At 37.6% G+C, this 27,096-nt stretch overlaps 3 protein-coding genes across 3 annotated transcripts; 1 reads left to right on the top strand and 2 right to left on the bottom strand.

Moving 5' to 3' along the window:
- Positions 1-356: 356 nt before the first annotated feature.
- ccnd1 (cyclin D1) lies at positions 357-8,218 on the top strand. The gene is made up of 5 exons (XM_079605119.1): positions 357-775; positions 2,107-2,322; positions 2,676-2,835; positions 4,115-4,263; positions 5,057-8,218. Exons 1-5 carry the CDS (start codon positions 578-580, stop codon positions 5,210-5,212), a joined length of 879 nt encoding a protein of 292 aa, XP_079461245.1. The 5' UTR covers positions 357-577; the 3' UTR covers positions 5,213-8,218.
- A 7,528-nt stretch (positions 8,219-15,746) lies between these two features.
- On the bottom strand, positions 15,747-20,187 carry lto1 (LTO1 maturation factor of ABCE1). Its single transcript, XM_079583889.1, has 5 exons — positions 20,010-20,187; positions 19,747-19,852; positions 18,812-18,882; positions 18,618-18,735; positions 15,747-16,552 (listed from the first exon to the last, which is right to left on the bottom strand). Exons 1-5 carry the CDS (start codon positions 20,066-20,068, stop codon positions 16,481-16,483), a joined length of 426 nt encoding a protein of 141 aa, XP_079440015.1. The 5' UTR covers positions 20,069-20,187; the 3' UTR covers positions 15,747-16,480.
- Positions 20,188-22,919: 2,732 nt separating this feature from the next.
- Positions 22,920-26,141, bottom strand: fgf19 (fibroblast growth factor 19; the record flags this gene model as incomplete). The annotated part of the gene is made up of 3 exons (XM_079583860.1): positions 22,920-23,634; positions 24,803-24,906; positions 25,940-26,141. 3 exons carry the CDS (start codon positions 26,139-26,141, stop codon positions 23,320-23,322), a joined length of 621 nt encoding a protein of 206 aa, XP_079439986.1. The 3' UTR covers positions 22,920-23,319.
- Between the last annotated feature and the right edge of the window lie 955 nt (positions 26,142-27,096).

The following is a 27,096-nucleotide window of genomic DNA, read 5'->3' as shown; positions in this document are numbered from 1 at the left end:
GAATTGAATCTTGTATAAACATATGTTGCCATAGCTTGTTGATCTTCTTGTTTCTTTTTTTTACAGTGCAAGCTAGACTTTGAAGATGACATGAAACTTTGGGTCCTGTTCGCAACACTGGGAGAAGGGCAGCTGAGTTTCAGTGCAAGGGCAGCTTGATTTGGGCTATTATACCGCCCCCTAATGTTTAAGCAATACACATCCTCGGACCCTTTTACCCCGTCTTTCCACCCCCGATACCCAGCCTGCCCCCTCGCACCCCCCGCCGATTCTCCTTGGTCGCTCACTCGTCAGGGCATAGGACCTCCTATTTCCATAGTGCTAAAGGAAGGAGCCCAAACTCCAGAGAAGATAGTTCTTTAAGACTGATCCTCCGCCCTGAGCAGACAAGCCTCTCGCGCGCTCTCACAGGCTCGCGGCTGCTTTGATCTTCCCTTAACAACAGCACGTCATAAGGGGAGTTTTGTCAAGCGAGACTTTTAGAGGGTTCAGCAGAGGCAGCAAAGCATCCACGGGACCAGTGTCCGAAACGAGATCCAGTTTTACTTCTCTTTGTCACCGCTGCAACACTGAAGACATGGAACACCAATTGTTTTGCTGTGAAGTGGATACCATAAGAAGAGCTTACCAAGATAGCAACCTGTTGAATGACCGAGTTTTACAGACAATGCTCAAAGCAGAGGAAAACTATCTTCCGTCGCCAAATTATTTCAAGTGTGTTCAGAAAGAAATTGTACCTAAAATGAGGAAAATCGTCGCGACATGGATGCTCGAGGTTTGTTTTGGCTAATAGTTGTTTTTTTTGTATTAGTTGCACAAGTTTGCCTCATGATGATTCTGCTCTTGCTCTTTGGACCCCGAGAACTGTTTAATAAATGTAAATATGTTTTTAATGTAACCTGAGTTATCCATCCCAGACCTTTCACACTCTGTTCTAATCTTTATTGCTGATTTGTTTTGCAAAATGTTTGATTATTACAAAACTAATATTAATCTTAGCCATGTGACGTTTTCTGTGCTTTCCGATATCGCATTTTTATTTAAACCGTTATTTTCCCCATTCGTGTGTTTAGTTTCCTATAATCTAAAGGAAATATAAATGAATTTAGTTTTTATTTCAATTTAATACCAATGTACACGTATGCATTCTCGCTCGTGCCAGTAGCCATCTTTGTTGTCGTTTGCTTAAGTTTTTTATATCTCTAAATTCTAAAATGGAAATATTATTGACATCACTTGCGTAAAAACGCTCACTAGTTGTCCTTTAAATCGCAGGTATAATTTAAACCTATTTCTTGCAAGAAAACGTAGATTTTGTGTCTTAAAAGTTTTGTTTCAGTTTGCCATAGCTCCCGCACGACGGTCTAAAAATATTATATTTTTTTACATTTCTAACTTCAGGATCGTGTTATAAACGGTCGGATTATATAACCCATCGCTTAATTCGGATTTACAAATGTTTAACATTCGATTTAATGCTTTGGAATAATTTATATTAATTTTTGAAACACCCGCTTTTCTGAAATGTCGCATGCTCCTCTTTGTATGTTGAGGCTTTAGAATTCAATTCATTTAACGTCGTTTTTTCCATTGAATTCGAACGATTTTGCTCTTGTTTAATAAAGCATACGTCGCACAACATTTACATGTGTTTTAATTCGAGCGAAACAATTTTCTTATATTTTTAAATATTTTTTGAAAAGATGACGAACTAGAAAATTGTTTCCTGAACCTAGCTTGGACGCCACCTTTTTGCCTCGGAAAGCAACCACCACTAGCATCAGCAGCAAATTGCAATATTTATACTTTGTGCAACACTTTAGATTCGTATTTACTAACCGATTAAATGCTCTTTTTAGCATTCGCACGTGTCTCTTTTCTAATTTAACCCTTTCCAATGCACGTGCACGACTGAGCAGATGCTAAACACGTGGGATAACTCGATAAGATCAAAGCATAGCTAAAAAAAAAATCCTTTCACTTCGTTTATTTAATTCATGTTTACCAATATATTTCTTTCTTTTGATTCTCTTTAAGTGAAAAAAAGAAACCCAGCCAATTTTAGCTGATCTTTATTTTACATTATGCACTTTCTTTTCTTTAAAGGTTTGTGAAGAACAGAAATGCGAAGAGGAAGTTTTTCCACTGGCCATGAACTACCTGGACAGATTTTTATCTGTGGAGCCCACCAAAAAGACCAGATTGCAGCTTTTAGGAGCAACTTGTATGTTTTTGGCCTCTAAAATGAAAGAGACAGTGCCACTAACAGCAGAGAAGTTGTGCATATACACGGACAACTCCGTCCGTCCTGGCGAATTATTGGTAATTATTCAACATTGCATAATCATATACAGCTTGATATTGTTTTCTCATATCACTGTACTTTAGTCAATTTAAAGCATGCAAGTAATGCAATTTTGCTCAAAGAGATGCAGGGGAAAGCCTTGCATTAAAAACCAAAACCAGCTAATTTGGTTGGACTGCAACTGTACAGTGCATTTGCATAAATAACAGCGCACATGCTACAAACAGTTTAGTGTGTGTGCGTTAATTGATTGTAGGCCCTGCAAAGTGACTGTGCAATTAATCGACATCTCCATCTAGTGGTCAAAGAGAATATGGAAAATCGTCTGAGCCTTAATGTAAACTTGGGCCTTTTTATATCTCCCTCGCAGCAAATGGAACTGCTGGCACTAAATAAACTGAAGTGGGATCTAGCCTCAGTGACACCGCACGATTTCATCGAACACTTCCTCGCCAAACTGCCTATACATCAGAATTCCAAGCAGATTCTGCGCAAGCATGCCCAGACATTTGTGGCCCTCTGTGCAACAGGTATGTTTCACCATTTGTGTTGATTATCACTTTGTTATATGTTAATATATGACAGTGGATTTGCCTTTTAATAGCTGACCAAGCACATGCTTCGAGTACTTTACTGTGAACATGCATTGAAGAACCTCCCCCCTTTGCTTTGCTATCAGACGAACTTCTTTCTTGCAATGGAAGGAACCATCTCGCTTGTCCTAATTCCTCACTCGCAGTTATTGTAAACCAACGTGAGCCTCTGCAAGAGAGAGGAAGTCTGTTTCCTTTTGTGGTGATTGCTGTGACTGCACGGCAGCTCCTGTGAAGCCCTGCCCGCTTCACGACACCACTGCGAGTGCATGTGAACCAAAAAGAGGAAACTCTTTTCTGACATTTTTCTTGTGAAAAGGGCTTTGTAACCTGATATTTTCCCATGTCTAGACATCTTGATGTCCAGGTCTCTTTGAGTGAGAGCATTTCACTTTCGTACCCTTGCACCTCATTGTCAAGCAACCTACAGCAGTCAGTTTATCACCTGCCAGGAAGGATTTACTCCAGTATACTTTTTGTCCCTCCAGTATACATGGTGGGTATCACCGCAGCTCGCTCCCCTTTTATGTTTATGACCTGCATTTCTTTGGGAAGTAGCCTGGGATCTCAGCCAGGGAGAGTGTGGTTGGACGGATACTGGGAAGGGGGTGGGCGCTGGTGAATGAAATGAATGGGCCGGGGTGAAGGCTCCCGTGCCTTTATGCTCAATTTGTCTTGACAATTGCCCTCTCGTCTCTGAGCTAGCAATGCTAGACGACTTCCTATGAGAAAGTCAGCTGTAATTCTCTACTCTCCATGTGTGGCGCAAAGTCCGAATAAGGCTTTGGGTTTAGTAGCTCCGCTTATTGTCCGTTCAAGATATGAGGCATGTTGAGGAAGTTGTGGTGTTGGGCGTATGTCTTCAAAAGTAGGAGTCAGAAATATCTTGAAAACCCCAAGATTTCAATGCATTTTTAGCGTTAAAGTTCACATAAAGGCATGATTTATGGGACCCTTTGGGAATGAGAAGGGACCTACAGCAAAGTCCTCTGCCTCCCCCCGAAGGCTTTGAGTCCTGCCGAGGAATGGTGTCGGGCCCCAAATGTCACGGACTGTCCCCTACCAACCCAGCTCTCATTATAGTTTAGTCATGCTATGCTTTATTATGAGCTCAATCCCCTCCCCAGCCTCTCTATTCCTCGTTTTATTCCTCACCCAGTTACTTATTGGTGGCTATTTTGAGCATTTGCTAACCAGGTCTGTTTGTTGTTTTCAGATGTCAACTTCATCGCGAGCCCTCCCTCCATGATCGCGGCCGGCAGCGTTGCCGCAGCGGTGCAAGGCTTGTACCTGAAAAGCCCCGATAGTTGCCTCTCGTCCCAGAACCTCACCAACTTCCTCTCACAAGTCATCAGAAGCGATCCTGTAAGTGCGCCACCTTCCGTGTGTTATTTCAGAGGTTGCACTTCATTTTGCAGTCCTGTTTCCTATATGTGACCCTGGACCACAAAACCAGTCACATGGGTACATTTTTTGAAATTGAGATTTATACACCACATGAAAGCTGAACAGATAAAATTTCCATTGATGTGGTTTGTTAGGATAGGACAATATTTGGCCGAGATACAACTATTAGAAAATCTGGAATCTGAGGGTTCAAAAAAATCAAAACATTGAGAAAATCTCCTTTAAAGTTGTGCATTTATGTTCACGATTGTGCTGCATTCACTCACAAAAATAAATGTTTTATATATTTACAGTAGGAAATTTACACAATATCTTCATGGAACATGATCTTTACTAAAATCAATAATTTCAACCCATACCAATGTACTGTTGCCTATTGCCACAAATATACCCGTACGACTTGACTGGTTTTGTGATCCAGGGTCACATATGTACTTATTATAATTGCAATGTAATAACTAGGTACTACTAACCCTGAACCTACACCTAAACCTAACCTTAACCCATGTACAGTTGTCAACATTCGAAGTGGATCAAAAAAGTTCATCAAAGTTGTCCTAAGACAAGACCGAGTATTGTTCAAAATTAATTTATAACTGAAAGGTTTTGATCCACTTCAAATGTTGACTATTGTAGTTCCCCAGTACCTACAGTGTAAGTATAAGTGCATATCCGGTAAAATAAAGTGCAACCATTTCAGAAGACCCGATATGTCGCTTTGTTGCTAACTTCCCTGTTTTCCCCCCTAAAGGACTGCCTGCGGTCGTGTCAGGAACAGATCGAGTCGCTGCTGGAATCTAGTCTCAGACAAGCTCAGCAGCACAACATCTCCACAGAGACCAAACGAGTGGAGGAGGACGTGGACCTCTCTTGCACTCCCACAGACGTCAGAGACATTAACATCTGAACGGATCGCTATTCATCTCGTCTTTGCGATGAGTCTCTTCATCTTTGCTTCTGTTGGGTATGGGCTTTGGCCAAAGGCTTCATGGGACAAGAGGGAAAACGGGCTCCCACCTGCACCCCACCATCCGACCAATACCTCGACAACTCGCCCCTCAGCGCGCCCTAACTGTTGACCGCTGACCGGCATCCCCTGTGGTTTTGACGATTGGGCTATCGCTGGCCCGGACCACCGGTGGAGGACAGGGAAATCTCTCCTTTGGCCTCCCCCCCCACCCCCCTCTATGTCCTAAGTCAAAAATAAAAATGGTATCTAGGATTTTAAAATTGTATAAACGACTACAGTAGGTGTGACTTGCCTTGGTTTGTCGTTAAAAAGATTTTAATTTCAAGCGTGTCAAAAACTATTTTTGAAAGAGAAGAGACATTATCTGTACGTTTGAGTCCTTTCTCTCATAGATAGTACCTTGTTACCCTTGAGTGCTCCCTGCTTTTTCTGCAGTCTAGCCGTGTAAATATATCCCCGCTTGCTATGCGTTTAGTCACTTTATTATAATTCCTAGACAGATTCCCTAACAAGATTCTCTTCTCTTCCAAAATGGTTTATGTAACCGTAGTATATATTTTGTACGCATGTATTTTTTTGTTATGATCTAGAAGGCTGTGGATTGCCAGGGGCTTTTTGAGGCCAGATGGAACCATTTCTTTTCAAAATCACTGCCTTTGACTTCGCTGCCATATTAATGTGTAACGTCATCACTGCCATGACACAATAAGCTTATGTCGTGCCTAAAGCTTGCATTGCGGTCCACAGTCTGCTTTTTGTTTAGATTCATGTATTATCTAAAACCATTCCATTTAAAAAAGAAAAAAAAGCACTTTCAGTCCGTCGTTTAAGGCTGACTTTTAGAAAGAAAAAAGAAAGAAATCCACAGTTGTTAAAACAATGGAATGGAGCAAGGGTTGACGGAGCAGGTCTCTTTATCTACGGTGTTAGTGGTCTGTTAGAGAAAGGAGAAGAGGGGGACATATTTGCTTCAATGCTGATGCCGGAACGGATGAATGCGCGGGGACGTTTAAGGTTCGATCCCACTGAACGCATTTCGAAACACTACGATGTTAAATCAAAGATTAAGACCTATTTATTTCTTTCAGTTCCCCTCTCAAGGCCAGTACGCACGGATGCCCAAGTGTACCTAAGTTCGAAGTATGTATAATGACCCGCTAGTTGCTAACTCGTGACACCATAGTTGATGTACTCTGGTCTAGTAATTGTGGCTTCAAGTAGATTTTGCACAAACCCAGAGATGTCAGCTGTCTTGTGGATCTCTGGAAGGGGAGGAAGGGGAGGAGGAGAGATGTTAGAGACGGCAGAGGGAGGCAAAAAAGGGTGATGGCTGGACATCAAAGAGTAAAAGCAGAACTTTAAGAAAGGAATAAAAAAAAGAAGAGGAGAACATGGGAGAAGACACTCCTCATATTTAGCTGCTATGGAGGGATTTCCAGCAAGTATGAAACTTTCAAATGGAAAACAACAAAAAAAAAAGAAAAAGAAAAAGACATGCTTCTTTCTCTTGTCTTGTTTTGCTGCTATTTTTGGTTTTGTTTATATAAAATGTCAATACAATGCCATGTAATAGGTTTTAATTTTCTCATAGAAAATTATATTATTGACAACATTTTGGTAGTTTTTTTTTTTTTTTTTATGTGATCAATTTTTGTTAATGTGATTTCTACGCTATGCTATTCCCAAAACAAAGAAACAAACAAAAAAAAAGACAAAAAAACAACAAAAAGCATATGAAAAAAAATAGTCAAATGTTCCTGTTATACCCACAATACCTCAAACTACAGTCGTGATTTAGCATTGATTTAGTCTGGGATTTTTTTTTTTTAGTGCTATTGTTATTTTATTTGATTGTTTTTGCCTGTTAGTCCTGTTGTAAAATGTAAATGAACATGTTAATCATCATCCCACTGGGTCCTGATGCGAGCGATTAGAAAGCACATTGAATGGAATTGGTGCCATAAACTCTTTGTGAGTTTTTTAGATGTTTCATTGAAAGAGACTTAAGTCTCTTCTAGCCCATCTTGATGAGTTTGTGAAGCTTTTATTTGAAAAAAAAAATGACACCGTGTGTGACTGCCATGTGTACTTACAAAGCCATAGTTTTGTCTTGTAGTAATTTAACAGTGCCAGATGTTCATGTGTAAGTGGCTGCCTGTCTTGTTCTGAATTCAGGAGACTTGGTATGTCCCCCATCAAGACGTTGTATTAATAAATGTGACGCAGCTACAATCAGCAGTGATGTTTCCCTTCATCTGTTTTGTTTTTTGTTTTTTGCATAAACCCATCAAATTGGTTTTCTTGTAAAGAGCCACACATTCAGTACTCATGGGATTCTTCACTCGGTTGTTGGTTGGTTGGTTAGTTTCATTCCCTTCAGCCTTTGACATGGTGCTGCTATATGTTTGTATTGAGTCTAGAAGTGATTTGCTGAAAGAGATGCGGTGGCGATAAGCTAGGAATGATGGGAGAGGTGATCCAGGACCCAGGGGACACAGATATATTATCCTCTGTAGTATCAGGAATCTTTTTCTTTTTTTTTTTTTTACCTCAAGGTGGAAATTCAACTGAATGATGAAAACTAGCATGTATAACGGTGCGATTCACAAACACACACCAAGAGACTGTCATGCAATCGAGGAAAGGAGACCATGGAGGTCCCAAGCTTTTCTCTTGAATGTGTTTTTGGGGGAATTGAGAAGTGATTGAATGAATCCTCCCATCCCCACATGACACAAGCTTGGCATTGTGTCTTTTAGTTCAATATGGTATTCAGTCCAAAGGATCAAAATGTGGTGATCCTGAAATACAATGTTTGATTTTTGTTTGTTATTGTTCACAAACCGGTCACTGGTCTGAAATGCACAATCTTGCTGACCCATCTTAGACATGAGGTTAACTAGAATAAAACTTGAGCTTCAAAAACCACTCGTCTTGCGTGATTTGTATTTGTATTGTGCTCGCACAGCTTTTGATGTTAAACGTTAAAGGGATAGAAAATTCACATTTCCAACCTCTAAGAATTATGTTTTTGTGTCGATGCAACCCATACGGAAATGTAATATATGTACACATATGTAATATACATATATCGTCCCCTTGGAATTATAAGATTCTATCTGACATTTTTGTCAAAATTGAGTTATTCACATATTCTTATTCTGTGACAACTTATTTACATTATGTGATGTTGTTTTTTAAGTTGTGTACATTTTGGAACTTTTTATTTAGAAAATAAAAAGGTTCTTTCTACACAGTCGAATGGAATGCAAAAACTTTAAAGCTCAAGGTGGCGATAAAATATATATGCCCATAAAACCTATTAGAAAATGGAACAATTGACATATAAAACCAGCCCATATATTTTATGTATGTATAATAGTGTTTTTTTTATATACATGTCACATATATAATTATCAGTTTTCAAATAGAATTTGTGTAGTATTTGTTTTGTTTTTATGAGCTGGTCAACAAGAGGTAAAATAATAATAAATAATACATTTTATTTATAAAAGATTTGAAAATGAGATAGAAATTTAAATGAAATGTGGATATGTAGGCTTGATCTGTAGACTTGAAATAAATAGTTAAATAGTAAATAGTTTGGCATATATAAATTAAACATATCGGTGACATATATGGTCAAAACATACAGTATTATATAAATAATAATCATATACATCATATTAATATATGTCAATGTACTCATTTAATATGGCAAATTTATATATGTTAAAAACCTATATCAACATATATGTAGAGATATGTATATATGTGATAGCAATATATTGTCTTATATTTAGTATATATGACGGCGTCACTAGCGATAGGGACATACATGTCATATATTACATTTCCGTATGGGAATGAAATACTTTCATTGTCTATCCCTTTAATTCATGAAATGGTATTGTTTTATCAGGCTAATGATTTTGATAGTCATTAATTAAATATAAAAAAATAAAAAAATATAAAAAAATATTTTATTCTGATACATTTTGGTTTCATAAGCATGAAAAAAGTCGGTAACTTTATTTTTAAGTGTCCTTGTTACATAAGTTAAATGTACTTACCATAGTAATAACAGTAAATTATGCATAATTACATGCAACAAACAAATCCTAACCCTATAGTAAGTGTAACCAAACTGTCTTTTAATAAGCACCTTCGTAAGAAATGCTAAATATTAAACCATCATTAACGTTTTGGCAAGGTTCTCCCAAGGTCATGAACAAACGTTCTTCCAGTAACGTTAAGAAAACGTTCATTTAAAGTTGTCTGGTCTTTACAAACGTTTGCACATTATTTATACATCGTTTGAAATGTTACTACTTGTTTCGGAATGTTTAGAGAACATTTAAATGTAACATTCCCATAATGTTTGCAAAATGGAATGTCCCCTTAAAGGAACACTCCACTTTTGTTGGAAATAGGCTACTTTTCCAACTCCCCTAGAGTTAAACAATTGACCGTTCACAAAGACCCGCCCCCCTTAGTTACTGTCGCTATGTCCGACAAGGTACGCCGCTCTCTCGCCACACCATGTTTTCACGCAGTGAAAAATACATTGCGGAGCAGAGAGGAGACTGACAACACACTGACAGACAGGACAGACCAACTTACTTTTCGGTTATTTTGATATTAAACATATTAAACAAAGTCTCACCTTTCAAATTTGGTCATTTTTTAAAGAAATGTAAACAATAAATACCGTTTTGTGTCTCTTTAATGTGCCTGTCAGATCGCTGTGTCGCCTCAGTTAAAGCTGCTCGTGAACCGATCATCTCTTCCTTCTAGTTCATTTATAGCATCAAATAAACATGAATGAACATCAGAAGGAATGTTGTTTTAACCGTGGAAAGACGTCAGTACACTCCGCTTTTCAAGTTCAAATCCTCCAACGTTAATCTACTAACTCTCCTGACTGCTTTGTCGGACAAAATAGCGGATGGCGAAGTATGATTGGTCAGATCACCTGTCAATCAAGCTCCCTGCGAAGGGTCAATTGAGTTCCTTGATTATTACGCAGGAATGAGAGGATAGTTCCTAGTCATATTGGGCTAGAAAATTGCAACTTTTCATTTTCTGTCGGTCTTAGTACTCGATATAACTACAGAAGAGTCAAGTTTTAAATAGGAAAAATATCGAAACTCTTTGGTCATTGTTTTGAGAGAGATGCTAACGGTCTAGTCAGATTCAATGATCTATGCTAAGCTATGCTAAAAGTGCTACCGCCAGACCCGGAGATCGGCTGAATGGATTCGAGACCGGTAAAATTCAACTGTTTAACTCTAGGGGAGCTGGAAAATGAGTCTATCTCCCAAAAAGTGGTGTTCCTTAAACATTAACATTAACATAACCAAGAAAAAAAAATTGTTTTCCATTCTGCGAACATTCAGAAATAACGTAATGGCAACATTAGCAAAACGTTCTTAGAACATATTTTTGTTTGCTGGGAATATGGCCAAATATCTCTTAATTCACCTTTATGGCACATGGAAAACTAAATGCGTACGATATTAAATATATCAGCAATTGCATAGTAAGAAAAAGATCGTCAGGCCATCTTTGAGTCAAACGCCTTCAAAGATGAGCAGCTGGAACTCTTGACTTACTAAATATTAATTAACCAGGAAATGTAATATATGTTTGATGTGCACAGCTCACGCAGATTCAGAAATGAACAACATTTTAGAGGAAGTGAATGTTGAACCTCGCTGAGGCGAGAAAGGATCGGTCTGTTGAGTAAATATACGCTGTTCTCTCATGTATCAAGCAGGTGATACCCTTCTTTTATTGTCAAAGTATTATCTGGCATCCCCGACAGACGGTCTTTGATGTTGTGTGTTGAAACACACGGCAGACATCAGTGAGGAGACTGCAAGAAAGCAAGCACTCGGACTATTTCACGCACCTCCGCTACTGACTGAGGTCTGAGATAATACTGTGTCTTTGGCTTTTGGCATCTCAGTGTCTGCGGCTTCAGATGAAGGAGCCACATTGCTCCCCTCACACACACTGCTCCAAACGGCTACCTTTCCAAGGTTTGCCTTTCCAAGATCTGACATTGTGGCTGCATGCAAAAACTAAACTCTGTTCACGTGTGAGAAGTGCATATAGTCTCCCAGACAACTTTTCCATGGTGGGGCCAATGTCCTCAGCTAACAACAACATGTTCAGGACAAAGAGCTAGCGGCGACGGAAAGCTGACAGTGTCGTCTCCTCTCGTCAGCTGCGTCTCGGCCAAAAAGCGCTTGAACACACCAAAGAGACTATAAAGGCATGTGCCCATGCTTGTACGGAAACAACGATATCAGCAGGTATCATCAATAGTCTATTTTTGTCATTCAAAAACGGAAACTGAAACTAGGACTGCAGATACTAACCGTAAACAAAGCAGCGCTTGCATGCCATTTTGAATATCAATCATCAAAGCTCAGGCAATGCTTTTATATATTAATGCCTCATTCATTTATGGTGATTATTTAACGATAGATATTTTCAGTTGAAACAGATATACTAATGAAGAAATATTTTCATGATTCGTTATCACAACTTTTTTCTTTTGTCAAATCAACTTAGATAATTAATGTGGTTTAGATAACATAAAATTTTGAGATTCTGTTGATTAAACCAATCTCCTCCTTTGTATTAACTCAATTTTTTTAATTTCAATAAACTCAAAATTTTAAGGCAACCAGGTAGCTTTCTTTTTTAAGTTAAACCAAGTAATTTTTTACAGTGTACTAATTTTACAAATCTCTCATTTGAGTCAAAGATTGTTTTTAAAACTCATATTCAGCTCACACTCAAAAGCCTATTTTGTGTTGGAATATGTATGTATTCTTTTATTTAATTTTTTACTCACCATTGTATGCCGGAAGTTATCTTAATTGTACTTATTTGTGTAGTTGTGACCAGTCGGGGGGAGGGGGTTGAGGGTTATTGGAGCAAAAATGTTGATTCTAGATGTATTGTGTTGCATTCTGGAAAGTTTGAGAATCAATAAAAACTATTAATCTAAAAAAAAAAATCTCATATTCATATTCAGGTCTACAGAGACTCTGATCAGTGTTAAACGACCATGTTGTCAGCGCTCGTCGAGATCATTACATCAGAAGTGAAATGTTATATTAGCGTGTACAGTATATGACGACTAGCCAAAACTCGACCAGCCTCCCTCGTGGCCACATGCTGCCCCCCCCCCCCACCCTTCATCCGAGTGAAGTGCCTGAACCTTTCTTGTCTGTGCTGTGAATAGGAATTGCGCATTTATCATCCACATCATGAACCATGTGAGGAAGCGAGCAGCTCAATGCTGAGATTGGAGCTTGTGTGTGTGTGTGTGTGTGTGTGAGGGAAAGAGTGGGGGGTATGAGGCACCAAGGCAAAAAAGGGAGATACTATGCCACCATTCAACTTGGGGCCTTTTTTTTTTCAAGTGCCCGTCGGTTGCATTTGTCACGTCCTCCTTTCATGTCACCACTCGCCACCTGCTCCTGAAATTCCTGAACATTTTCTGAAACCTTCCAGCGTCCTGCTTCATTTTCTCGGCCTCCCCTCCCTTTCGCTGGCCCCATCCACTCTGTTCCACAACTGAAAGGAAACCAAAGAAACATTGCTCCTCTAACTCTCTTTCACAGACTCGGCCCTCTGTCTTACACCCCCCAAGTTCATGTTCTTCTGTTCTGCATTTGGAATTAGTCTCTCCCTCGCTCACACACATTGTGTGTGAGAAACATGACAAATGATAGAGACACCTGACTCTACAGCCACTCATAACGATCATAATATTTCAGCAGAATAAACTCAATGTTAAAGGGAGAGTTCCCTGCCGGTCATCATTTATTCACTCTCACGTCGCTCCAAACATGTGTGAAAAATATGACCTACTGTACATACAAAGAAAGCCAGTGGCTTTTCAATCCCAAAACACACTTGTTCATGAGTAAGTGATTTGTGGATGACTATTTCTTAAAGATAATCCACCTTCATTTTTAACGTACAAGGCCATTTGTGTATTAAATGTGTGAGGCTTCCGGTGTCTTTCGCCTACAGTTATTTTTAGCAGTTCAAAATAGCTTTTTATGCTGCTTCATATTGCAAACTGGTATTTATTATCAATATTTGAATGCACTGTCATAATTATAAACACACTGGTTTGTAGCGCACATTTAACCGTTTACTGCACTTACAGTTTAATGTTATTCTTAGTTATTTACATCTAAAATAGTTTACTTCAGCGTTGCAAAATGAAGTTGATAGTGCCTTCAGAAGTGTGTGGAAAGAGGTCACTCTTTATAAAGTTATAAATATGGATATTTCCTTTACAAAACCCCATGGCTTTGCTTTTTTTGCTTTATTAACCCCCTGGAGGCGTATGGATCACTTCTATGATGGATGGATGTGCTTTTTTGGGGGCTTCAAAATCAAATTCACTCCCATTACAAAGCTTGTAGGATATTTTTTAATATGAATATTTTTTGGCTGAAAGAAGAAAGTGATATACACCTAGGATGGCTTGAGGGTGAGGAAATGATGGGATAATTATAATTTAAATCATTATATTGGATACCAAAACATCAAACCAAGAGAAAAAAGGACAGAACAAGCACATTTTCAAGCAAAACATTTCTCAAGAAGGATGATGAAAAAATAGTGTGACACTTTGTGGTTGTGAAACGTTAGTGGAACAGATTCATGACTAGTGTGATGATGAACTATGAGTGAACTTGAGCTTCAACTAAAATCACGCACTTGTTTTGAAGTCGGCATTAAACGGATGTTGCGAGTCTTTTCTTTACTATTGAACTATTAAACAGCTTCTCATACAAGAACAAATTGGTTTGGTCAACTGGGAGTTGATTGGATGGTTGTGGTTTGCTATTGGTTGATCTCATGTGAGTGACAGGTTGCCCCGCCCTCACTCCAGTAAACACGCCATCAGAGAAGAGATTTTGCTGAAAGATATTTTGACTGAAGATTACGAGGGCACATGAATTAAAAATAAAATTAAAATGTATAATTTATAATACTGCAACATTCCATAAAAACGTAAGAATTATGCATATTGATCTCAGAGGACAGTCTAATGCAACGATATTCATTGTCCAGTTCTTCTTGGGGTCACTTTATAATGTGTAGTTCTGGCTTCCAATTAATGTCCAAACCAAAGCGTGTATGACTCCAAACAGCAGAAGACGACTGATATAGCAGCAGGTCTTCAGGGAAGAGCAGGGTTTTATCTGTCAGGGCTCAGAAGGAGCCTGGTGTTTACCTGCTGCTGCCCACGGCGTAGACCAGCTGCCATCTCCAGAAACACCCTCTAATACGCTGCCAACTCCTGTCCGCCTGAATTCTGATCTGCACCTCAGGCTTCAAGTGTGAGGAAAGCAGAACAAAACCAGAGCGCGTCGCGCAGCCCCCTGGCCTCTCGCACGGGCCCCACTACTGCATTGTTACGGCCACAGCAACTGTCCCCGTTCTGGGCCCAGGAGAGGGGAGGAAAGCTATCTGCTGACCACCCCGAAACAGCACTGAGGAATATCTGAGGATTCAGGGCTGCTAACTAAAGGCCCGTTCACACCAAGAACGAGAACTATAATGATAAAACTATCGCTCGGTTTATTCTAAGCGTCCGCTGCAGTTTTTGGGTGCAGGATGGATTCTGATTGGCTGTCACTCTTTTTAGAATGACTTTTAAAGTTGTTTATATGTCGATGTGGTGATTTTAATGTAGTTGAAGACAAACCATGTGTAAATTCATAAGTCGACAGCATTGCTGAGTATTTTCTGTTTAAAACTGCAGTGAACCAAAGACAGTCTCAAAAACACGGTTTGAAATCGCTGGTGTTTCTGACGTCACACACTACCTTGTAACCAATCAGATCAACGTGTGATCGTCAACCAGTGGATCTGTGAGCTGAGTGAGTGTGTGGAGGCGGGGCTCATTTCATATTCATAGAACCGCGCATACTAAATGAGGCAAGGGTGTACAGTTACATTCAAGCTATTTTAAGGCATGAATCAAAAAAATTCAAGGAGGAAAACACTTAAATATGTCATTTGGTGATCAAAGATGAGTTTCAGTGATCAAATTATTGATTACAGGGGGACTTTAAAACTATATAGTTTTAATTGTCCTTGGTGTGACTAAGATTTCTGCAAAGAGCATGTGTGTGTGTGTGTGTGTGTGTGTGTGTGTGGCTGGGGGGGGGGGGGGTGTAATATTAAATCACTCTAATCCAGCAGCTCTTAATTATATGATCTTCAAAAATAGATATTAAAATATCAAAAGGAGACCTAATAAAATACGTCAGACATTTTTAACTAATAAAGGACCAACAAAATGTAACATTAACAAGTATTAATAACAACAATAATAATTTGTAAAAGTTATTATCATTATTAGCAATAAACTATAAGGATCATATTTAGACTATACAACAAAATAAGCAACACATGTGGATCATTAATTTTATATTGAAATAAATACTTTTTATTTTATTTTAACTTTATTATGTCTTTCCATTCAAAATCATTTAACACAATTATACAAAAAAAACATTTCCTTTAAAGATAAAAATAATTGTTCCTAATTATATAATTATTCTTCCCTAATAATAAGCCTTTTAAGTCAAAACTTGTACAGCATCTCCTGCAAAAACTGTGTCTGAGCTACATTTATCCATATATCCATAATTCAAGAATAATGCAATAATGCAGTTCACCAGCAGGCGGAGCCACAGAACTGCAAGAACAATTCTCCAAATTCACCACAAGATGGAGTCCTTTGAACAGCACTGTCCATTAAAGATGCAGAAATACACCTTTGTCTACAGATTAAAGTCATTCTTCTGCACACTGGAAGGGTTCAAAAATATATAAAATAATTTTGCAAGATGGAATATTCTCATAAAGACAGTGACTTTGGTTTGTCTTGTATACGAGATTGACTGCCATTGCCATTTCACCCTTTATATCTCACTTTAAAACCACCAAACTCTTAAGAATAGCACTCAACCTCTAGCATTGAGTGTTGTCTAGAATTCAGTATAAAGAACTGCCGTACGACTCCAGTGAGAGTGATGACGGTCCACACCTGTACACACTGCATGTGAACACCAAAAACTGCCTCATCTCGAGCGGCGGATCATCAGATGATCATCGTGAGTTTGCCACGACTGCGGGAAGACTCCAGTAGTCTCAGAAAGACATTCCTGTTGATCCACTCACATATTCTCTAAAGTCTGTTGACACGTTCAGTAAAGAGCAGACCTGTTAAGGTGAGAGGTGTTAGGTAGATGTCATTTCAATGAATACAACGTAAAAATAAATTATATATTTATATATATATATATATATTAGGGCTGGGAGAAAAAAAAATCAATTCACCTAGCTATCGTGATTTTCTTTTTTTCGGTTCTAAAATGGATATTTTTATTCCAGAATTGATATCAATTCAAATTCAATTGCTTTCTTTTTGTCCTTCCTTGTAGACGGGGTTGACAGAAGTTAGCCACTTTCGTTCCAACAGAGGATGAAATGTGTCGTTATCTTTGAGTTTAAGGGACGTAATATCCCAAGTAGACGCGACGTGAGACTGAAAGCACTGAAAAGCCCTCGTGCTACTCATATGCTGAGAGAGAGAGAAGACTGTGATCTTGATTTCAAACACGCAATCTATCAATTCGCCTGTCTATTAAACTTTGACAAAATCATATTGCAACATTCAAAGCGGTGTTGGCGCTGCCGCTGACCCGGAGAGAGTCATCATGAAACAGCTTCACACAAACAGTCTTTTCAACATCATAGTATCATTATTTATGTGTTGCAATAGTTCAAATCTGAGCACTGATGTCTACGATAGTGATCAAAATCAGCTTTTGATAGAAACTTGGTGCTTAAAATAACACATTTATCTATTACATTGTTTTGACACTAAGTGGCGACAAGTGACTGTTAAAAAATGTGTTTGTTATTGAATCATTTATTCAAGAGAATGTAGTATTGTATGATGCTTCTGAAATAAAAGTCAGCAAGATGTGATTTGTTTTTGTAAATATGACTCATCTTGTACATCATGTACAGACTGTATAAGTGTATGATTAAACTTTTCACGATGGTCTAGTGTTAAAAAAAATGCAATATATTGCAATATCAAATCGCAATACTTGTAGAATCGCAATTCTTTAAAAAATAAAAATCGCAATACATATCGTATCGGCACCCAAGTATTGTGATAGTATTGCATCGGGAGATAGGTGTATCGTCCCAGCCCTAATATATATATATATATATATATATATATATATATATATATATATTATTACACCCCTAATATATATATATATATATTAGGGGTGTAACGGTTGACAAAATTCACGGTTCGGTACGTTTTCGATACAGCAAAAAGAAAGAAATGCCAGAGAAATTTCCTTGATTTAATTTTTTTAATTCTATTTTTATTAAAACTAACATCATAAAGTATGATTTTTTTTAACTTTGAGCAATGATGGAGCTATACTTGACTTTTCTTTGAGCATATAAAACAAAACAGCTCCTTGGACAAAATGAAATGTAATATTGTAGTAGTTATAAACAAAGGTTTATTTTAGTCCAGATTAACATTTGAGGGCAGCAATTGTGTTCATAATGTCAAAATAAAACCGACGTAATGTTACTTAAAGCATTATAGCCTAACGTTACTATTCCTGCCAAACTTCCATGGTTACAGTTAGTAGTGTTACTACAGTAAACCCATGGTGAATGTTGCTGATCTGTGGACACTGAATAGTTCATTCATGGCACAATGTTTCTTCCTGGTTTCCACGCCAGCGCTGTTTGATCCATTAATAATGGAGAAATGTGAATGTTTCTCACTAGATCTCGCAGCGATGTTATTACTTCAGTGGCGAATTCAAATGCTTTCTTTACTGGATCTCGCTGTGTAGTAACAGCTGCTTGATCAAGATCAGCTCGCGCTGCATTGGTCCAAACTGATAAACGGTCCGTCAACCACACAATAACGAGTAGCGCAGTTTCGTTCCGCTTACATTACATTTTGCCATTTGATGTTGGGCAATGTTGTGGTCGCGACAGCGTCTCATACATTATGAGCGCGCTTGCCACGCGCCCACATTTGAAATAACTAAATTTTGGTCGGCAGGAAAAATGGTCCAACGAACCGTTCGGTTTGAAAATGCGTACCGAAAACCGAACCGAAAACCTCGTACCAAACGGTTCAATACGAATATGTGTATCGTTACACCCCTAATATATATATATATATATTCTTGATTTGAAAAACAAAAAGAAAGTGTGACATGGTAAAAGAGATTACCTGTCTAAATTTGGCACGCACTCTTTCCATGTCCTCCTGAAGTTTCTCATACTGAGGGTCTTCGTATGGGAAGTTCTGGATCACTCCGATCAAAGACTCCATAGCTTTCAGCCTTTTTCTAGGAGAAACTCTGGAAGTTAGCAGGCAGATGAATCATTTGTTTCGTTTCTTTTGTTATGTGCTGCAGAACATACCTTGCTTTAACATCACTGTCATTTTGAAGGAGGCATTTCCATGCAAGAGCAAATCCATTATAAAAAGACACCTGGAAAAATAGGACATTTAATGCATTTACCTTTAAAAGTAACAAAAGTTTATTAAAGTTTGCATAGAAATGTGATATATAAAACTGTATTTATTCTGCACACACTTTTAATTCAATAGTGGTGACAATGACAGTCAAAATTTTTGAATAATTCAGATTTTCTTCTGCACACCAAGGCTGCATTTATTTGATGATTCTATACAGTAATATTGTGAAATATGTAAATAACTTTCTTCAGTGTCACATAATCCTTCAGAAATCAGTCTAATATGCTGATTTCTTGCTCAATTATTATTGGTTCTTGATTATTAATAAGGGCTTTTATATTATTATCAGTTATCTATTAAAAACAGTTTGTATTGCTTAATATTTTTGTGGAAACATGATTTTCAGGATTCTTTAAATGAATAAACATTTCAAAAGAATTTGAAATAGAAACGGTTTGTAACATTATAAATTGCTCTACTGTCACATTTGGTCTGAATTATTGTAGATATGTTTGATGTTTCTCAATAAATACCATGAATAATAATAAAAATATGAAATAAGAAAAGAGACAAATGAAATTAAAATCTATAATAACAACTACTATATAAATGATGTAAACAGTTGTAGATGAACTGCATGTCACACAGCTGTCAGTCACTGGTGTCAACTGCCTGTTCAAAAGCCATTGTAATGATAACACAAGAGAAAAAACCCTGACACTGCTTTTCCAGAAGAGTCAGTCAATATTATGAATACTGAAAAGATGTGAAACATGTAAAGAGATGTATTACTAGCTTCCTAAACGTGATATTTCTTCAATGTAAAGCCACTGAAAATGCCATCATGTGTGTGTAACGTTATTAGTCCGTACTTCACCTCAGCACTGAGTTTGGCTCCGTGCAGCCGCCCGTGGTTCCGACCCTCGATGGTTCCCTGTCGAGTTCCCTCCTCAAACCCTTCCTGATAACCTTCTACATGAAACCTAAAAATAAGAGAGCATTTATGAACCTAAACACATTTAAAAACATGTACAGTGACAGTCACTGAATTAACTAAACCCCCTGACACACTGAACTACTGTAAGAGAAACGAAGGCACCATCACGTGACGCAGCAGTTTCTGTTTATCGTTGGTTTTACCTGATATCGGCCATGATAATCGGGTCAAATAAATCATCACCATTGGATATAAAAGCCATTTTTTCGATTTGGTTATCTATCCTATGTATCTATCCCGAAGTCTTTCCTCTTTCCTGGCGAAATCTCTCTTCTTCTTCTTCTTCGTTCCAGTTGCCCGGATGTTGGTATTGATCATGTGACTGAACTACGGCGCCGTCTTCTGGAAGGGAAGCAAAACTAAGCCAATTGGTTCGGATCATAATGTTTATGCTTGATAAAAACTAAATGAAAAGAAATAGAAAGCAGAGCGTATTCGTAGCTTTACATTTAGCGAGATTCATTGACGAGTCGGACCAAGCCCTCTTTTTCAGGTGCGTCTGTCAATCAAATTCATACTAATTGGTTGTAATAATAGTTATTCTTGTTTTATCATGACAATGAACTGTTAATGTTTTAATTAATAATTTAAGTTCTTCAATGTAGCCTAATGTTTTTTGGGACATGCTTGCATGCTATTTCTCTCAGGAAATCAGTTGTTACGGGATCATAATTTTAGGGAAGATATATAGGCCTACAATATGTGGTCTCATATTTAACTGTATTGTGGGACAGTGTATAGGCCTACTGTATATCTGACACCACTGTGAAAATTATTACAGCGTAATGAGCTTATTTAAGTCACAAAACCATAGCACTGCCACTCATTATGCATATGCAGGGCCTAAAACTAACTTTTTGAAAGGCCGGTGACTTATATATTTCTTACCGACCGACCATTAATATTTTTTACCAACCATGAAAATATGACAGCCTAATTTTAGATACCAGTGAAAAGTCATAATTCTCTATTTCAGAACCAATACCACCACAGCTAAAACTAGCCTAGTTTGAAACATTATTACAGAGAAATAAACAGTAACATCACAAAGCAAACAAATACAACAGAACAAAGATACAACTGAAATAAACTGTGCTTTCAGGAAAGGTCTAAAGGTAGTGTTCAGGTGCAGACATTTAATAATGTATGCTAATCAAATGTAAAATAACATAGCCTAATCTTCACTGTAGTAATAAATCCTTATTAAAGTTTAAAAAGTTATTCAGACAAGAGCTGCACTCATTTCTCTTTTTCTTTTGTTGTTTGATTACATTAACGACACTGTTAACGATTATTAGGATGCTGTTGAGTTACCTTTTGTGTCTTCTTGCGCTTGTATTTAAGGCAAGGCTTAAACTTCTGTGATGATGCAGCGCTGGCCCACCAACATGTCCCATGCGTCCAACACTGCATTACCATCCATCTAGCAATTGACCTTTTCATATATTCGCCAACGCCGATTTTTACTCGCATTTGGCGCTTGGCGAGTGTTAATTTTAGGCCCTGTGCACATTCATACCTTACAAATATTTGAAAACAATCAAGAGTATAAAATATGTCAGCATATTTCACTTAAATTAAGGCTTAAAAATCTATTTTTGCATGTTCAAATGAGTGTTTTAAACTGAACCCGGCATTGCTCCTATAGTCTACAACAATTAATTGGGGAAAATGTGAATTATTTATGTACATTTTCTTTTATTTTGTTTGTAGATAAAGGCATTCGCCTACATGACAAACAAAAAAATCACATGTTTGTTAAGTATTTTATAGCAGTACAGCAAAGGTAGGTTAACTTAGGTCACCCTACAATAAAAAAATATAAGGCACTTCTAAAACAATTCAAGTCATTATTTGTGTGCTTGCACTACATTATATAGTGATAAGCAATGGGCCCAAAGCTGACATTAACAGTATACAGAGAGTTATGATGGAGACAGTTAGCTATGTTGCATATATTATCGGGGTGTCTCTTTTGTGACAAGTATTTCTCTGTAGGCGGTCTCTCATGTTTTCTCTTCTCTACACGGGCTCTGTGTGACTTGAGATTGAGTAATAACATTTAAAGGGATTCACCCAAAAAAGGACAATTCTGTCATAATTTCCTCACCCTTTTGTTGTTTCAAACCTGTATAAGTTTCTTTCCTCTCTGTAACATAAAAGAAGATGCTTTGAAGAATGCTGGTAACCGAACAGTTGTTCGTCCCCATTGACTTCCATTGTTTGGGAAAGAAAAATACTATGGAAGACTTAGTCAATGGAGTCCAGAAACTGTCTGGTTACCGACATTCTTCCAAACATCTTCTTTTATGTTCATCAGAGGAAAGAAACCGATACAGGTTTGGAACAACATGAGGGTGAGTAAATGATGACAAAATGAATGTTATGGTGAACTAATAATAACCCTTTAACACCATTATCTCAAAATGCATATGACTTCTTTGCCAGTAGAGGGAGCCACAACGTTACAAAAACCTTCCTGTGAATATTGTAAACGGTAACTCAAGGGCATCATGCAAGGACACGTGGGAATATATTCTGCTGTTTCTCAGGCCACCAAATCTTTACAATATTCATTAGTATTTTGTGGAAGAAGTAGCCTGCCTTGCAACATATCAAGAAAAAAATATATAAGTTTTAAGTCTTTCTAATGAAAGAAGAAGAGATGATGCTTATATTTAAGAATTTAAAACTTTGTTTCAACACAATTTTGGGTCAAAATATGGACAAACCCAAACGTTGGGTTAAAAAATGAATTTAAAAATGTAACCCAACGGCTGGGTTTGTCCATATTTGAACCCAAAATTGGGTTGAAACAACCCAGCATTTTTTTAGAGTGCTGTCTTATCAGTAAGAAAACCATTTACCGGTAACCACATTTATAAGTAAATAGATTTCAAAGTAATTTAGATATTATCCTTGCTTATACACTCTAAAAAATGCTGGGTTGTTTCAACCCAATTTTGGGTCAAATATGGACAAACCCAAATGTTGGGTTAAAAATGTAATGTGAAAAATTAACCCAACAGCTGGGTTTGTCCACATTTGACCCAAAATTGGGTTGAAACAACCCAGCATTTTTTAAAGTGTATAATCTCATCTTTCAGAATAACTGTATAAAAAAAGAATACAAAAGATATAAAATATTTTTTACAGTGCATGTGTTAACTATAAAATTTGAAACAATAATTAGAGAGCAAGGTCATCACAAACAAAACTAGAAAAATAAATAAATGCATTCTGCAGGCGATGCACCATTATCATTTGGAGTGATTTTCTTGTTTGCTAACACTACATTGTTCCAGTGACTGTGTCCATGCAGTTTTCTTTTTACTGGACTCTCCAGCTCTTTCTGAAAGTCTGGCCCTGTGCTCTGCTTCACGACAGGACTGATTCTGCTTCTCGACCTCAGGGTCGTCGCCTCGAGAACATCCACGAGGGATTGTTCACTCCTCATCTCTTGTTGAAACTGGGACTCTGGATCACAATCTGAGACATCATTCCAAAAGGGTCCATGCTGTCTATCTGAAGGCCCAGCTGATGGCCCTGTCCGGGGCCGGCGGGAGAGCGCTGTTCCCCTGAGTGGCGTTCGGTGGGGTCCTGAGAGAGTGTGTTCACCATGGGCAGAAACTGGGATGCTGTAGTCCCGTCGTGACTGTGCAACTTAGCCAAACTCACAAGCACTCCATAGTTGCTCGAGATGTAGATGTTGTAGCCGTCTGGCTGGATGCGTTCCAGAAAAGAGCAGCCGTCCTTAGAGTAAGTGTGCTGGCAAACAAAAGAAACGGCAAAAACATGAAAACCGAACACTTTTTCTGTGCATATAATCACAATATGGATGTGCCATGGACCTGCCCTGCCCTCGAGTGTTTTAAGGTTTATTGAGAGCTGTTTGCACCACATGGAGAGGCCAAGGTTGTTATTGCTGTTTCTTTTCAATGAGGTTTTAGCTATGCAAACATACCCCGCCATGGGCAAAGGTTGCTGCAATGACACCACTCAAATCAGCCTATTTGGACAGAATCATTTTTTTTTTTTTGCATGTTCTGGTCAGTCAAGTCAAATGAGAAGTCAAGCACTCAAACCATACTCTGCACTATTTATAATCTGTGATCATTTTGGCTAGGCACATATTACGCAGTATTGAGAAGGACAGACATTTTCTCTAAACTCTTCATTTTGGAGTTTGGCTATATGCATGATGACCGTGTCCTGCCCTATAATGTTCTTGGGTTTTAACGTCAGATGGGAGGAATGACCCATGACCAGAACATAATGTCAACAGAGCTAGATGTCTGTGGCGAAATCGGCTTGTCTACACTTCCTCAGTCACAGAGGACATCGCGAGGTGACCTTAGCATGCCGAGGTTATCTGCCTCTGACGAATGTGTGTAGTTTTATTATGATGGTGGCAGAGCGCCAATGTTGCACTCTCTAAGAATATAATTATTGCAATATGCACATGTGCTAAAAGGAGATCATCTCACAACACGTAGCCTCAGTTGATCTCTGTCTACACATTCTACCTCAACTACTGTTTGAGAAATAATCTTGTGGTCAGGAATCAAAATCGTGCACTGAAGCAATTTTGTGGAGGAAATTGTAAAAGTATCCGATTTGCTTTTAGGCCCTACAGGTTTCAGAACGCTATTCTGTAAGTGCACAAGCGTGTCAAAAAACAAAGCAAATCAACAACCTTAGGGCAGGTTCACACAAAGTTTAAAAGTTGAACTTGTTTGCGTGTCATGCTTGAGATGCTGCACAAGCACAATGGTTAAATGTGTCCTTCTAGTGCATGTTTATTGAAAAACAATGGAAATGTAGCAGTGGTTCTGTGTGAACCGTTCAAATAGCTTGTTCTATACAAAAGAAGCTTACTTTTTAAGAATGCACATGTTTATTATACATCTGTATTACTTCTGATTGTCAGACCTACCGATCCATACAGTTTCCCTCTTCTGTCCATGCAGAGAAATCGGGAGCTTGCAACTCCTTTAATGGCAACAGTGCCCGTGTCCACCGGACTTATCTCAACCAAACCTGCAGGAAACAATAGACCACTTTTTATAGAATGCAATAAAAGTAAAGAATCATATATATATGTTTTGTTTTTTTTAGCTAAAAATCTGATTTTACACATTACTGGTCAGCTTACAGATATTTGACATGAATAGGCTGATATGAATTGCAGTTGCAATGGTGATATTTGCATCAAATACAGAAAATGCATAGTGCATGTTGCAAAAATCATAATATAGTTTTTTAATATAATAATGCATGACATCCGGCTGTGACGTATTGAGTAAATTACATGACGTTTGTTTTGATCTGGATATATTAGTGAAAATTATTCACTATTATTTATTTATTTCAATTTTTATTTCATTTTTTGCATAAAAAAATAATAAAGGCAATTCATAGAAAGAAATTACTTGAGTACACCTTTTCTATAACATTTGTTTCTATTTTTTTTTTTTTTTAGTTTAATCAGATTGAATGGCTGAAAATAAATGTGTTTTTAATATACATATTACACACATTTTGTTCAAATGTACTAACCCTAAAAGATCATATATTATATATAACTTTTATACACTGTAAAAAAAAAAAAATTAACAACACTTACATTTTTAAGTACAATCAACTTGGATGTTTTAGACATTTCAACTTAAATTACATTAAACTGACTGTATAAAAAAAATAATCTTGTATAACTCATTAAAAGGTTGAAATTGCTTAACATATTTTGATGAGTTAAAGCAATGTAATAACATGTTGCCATGCAACCGATATGTTTTTACAGTGTACAACTAATATTTAATATGTGTAGAAAAGGTGTGTTTTTTTGGTGTGATGGTTGCACCACTTGACATTTCGAACTATGTTGCATGTTTTTTATTTTATTATTGTTATGATAGAAATCAACATAATTGGGGGAAAAAAAATACTTTTAAAGAAATCAACCGCACGTGTTTTAAATAGTGTTTTTTAAATATTTCTGCTCTTTGTCATCTCGGACATCCTCATCTGTCATTGATCATATACGTGAAGTCATTGATGTGCTGTGACTTACTGTCCGAGCTCTGCATGCGCGATCCGCTGATGCCTCCGTCTGTGTGAATCTGCAGATGTAAACCTCGTCGGGCCGCGTACAGATGTCGGAACCGGACCGCTTCTCCCCAGTCGTTCGCCAGATGTGGGCCAGAGTCGGGCAACGGGAGGCTCTCCACGCCGATGCTGCTTCCACACACAGTGACAACGAGTAAGAGGAGCATTATTACGAGTTCTCTTGTTCTGCATATGAAGCATGCACACTCTATCTCCTTTGAATTGCTCTGTTTTGGTGCAATGCTCTGCGACTGGCCTTTAAATTGTCCTCTTATCAGATCGATCGATAAGCATTTCCCCTCTTTGGCAGTTCTGAGAACAAGGTAACACACCCCGCTGGACATCCAACAGATGATGAAGACTGAATAGATCATCAAAATGCTCCTTGTTATTGTTTTATTATAATGCATATTTAATGCATAACGCTTTATTTTAAAATAATCTTCCTTCAGAAAGACATTTCGAGTTAGTTTGCAGAAGTTATAGCCTACTTTCGAACTGCGTTTGATGAAAAAATATAGCTATCTTTAAAAACGTTGAACAATAGGCCTATTAACATGTTCCATAATTATTGATAAGAAAGTTAACAACGACATTGGTTAAGGACTGTTTGTTGACATGTTTTTGAATCTTTTCACATGCGAATCGACCATCTTTGTTAGTGTTTATTTATTTATTTTTAAAAACTTTCTAGCATTTTCTACAAACATGGTTTATGACTAAACGCGTTAGCCTATTGGCGAAATTGAAAATTAAATAATTTCGCCTAAATTAATTTATAGAAATAGAACCGTTTCGGCGGATGACCTGGGTCAATTTATTTATTCTGGATCTATTTATTAATAATATTTTGAAATAAAATCGCTTCACTGCTTATTTTTTATTTAGGCTAAATGTAATTAATTTAATGAAACGTTTTTATTTTATTTTACAGTCACTACAGTTAAGCCTACATAGTTGACAAGTCCCACAAAAATGCCGAAAGTGGGCTATTTTAAAACATTTTCAACATATTCAATAATATGTCATATATATATATATATTTAGCTACATATTGTGTTTTGTGAATTGCAGATAAGATCTTGCATAAAATATCTAGGCCTAAATGAGCAGATTTTAAAT

The sequence above is a fragment of the Phoxinus phoxinus genome (genome assembly GCF_949152265.1).
Source record: "Phoxinus phoxinus genome assembly, chromosome: 2".
NCBI lineage: Eukaryota > Metazoa > Chordata > Actinopteri > Cypriniformes > Leuciscidae > Phoxinus > Phoxinus phoxinus.
This window is presented reverse-complemented; position numbering and strand designations above follow the sequence as displayed.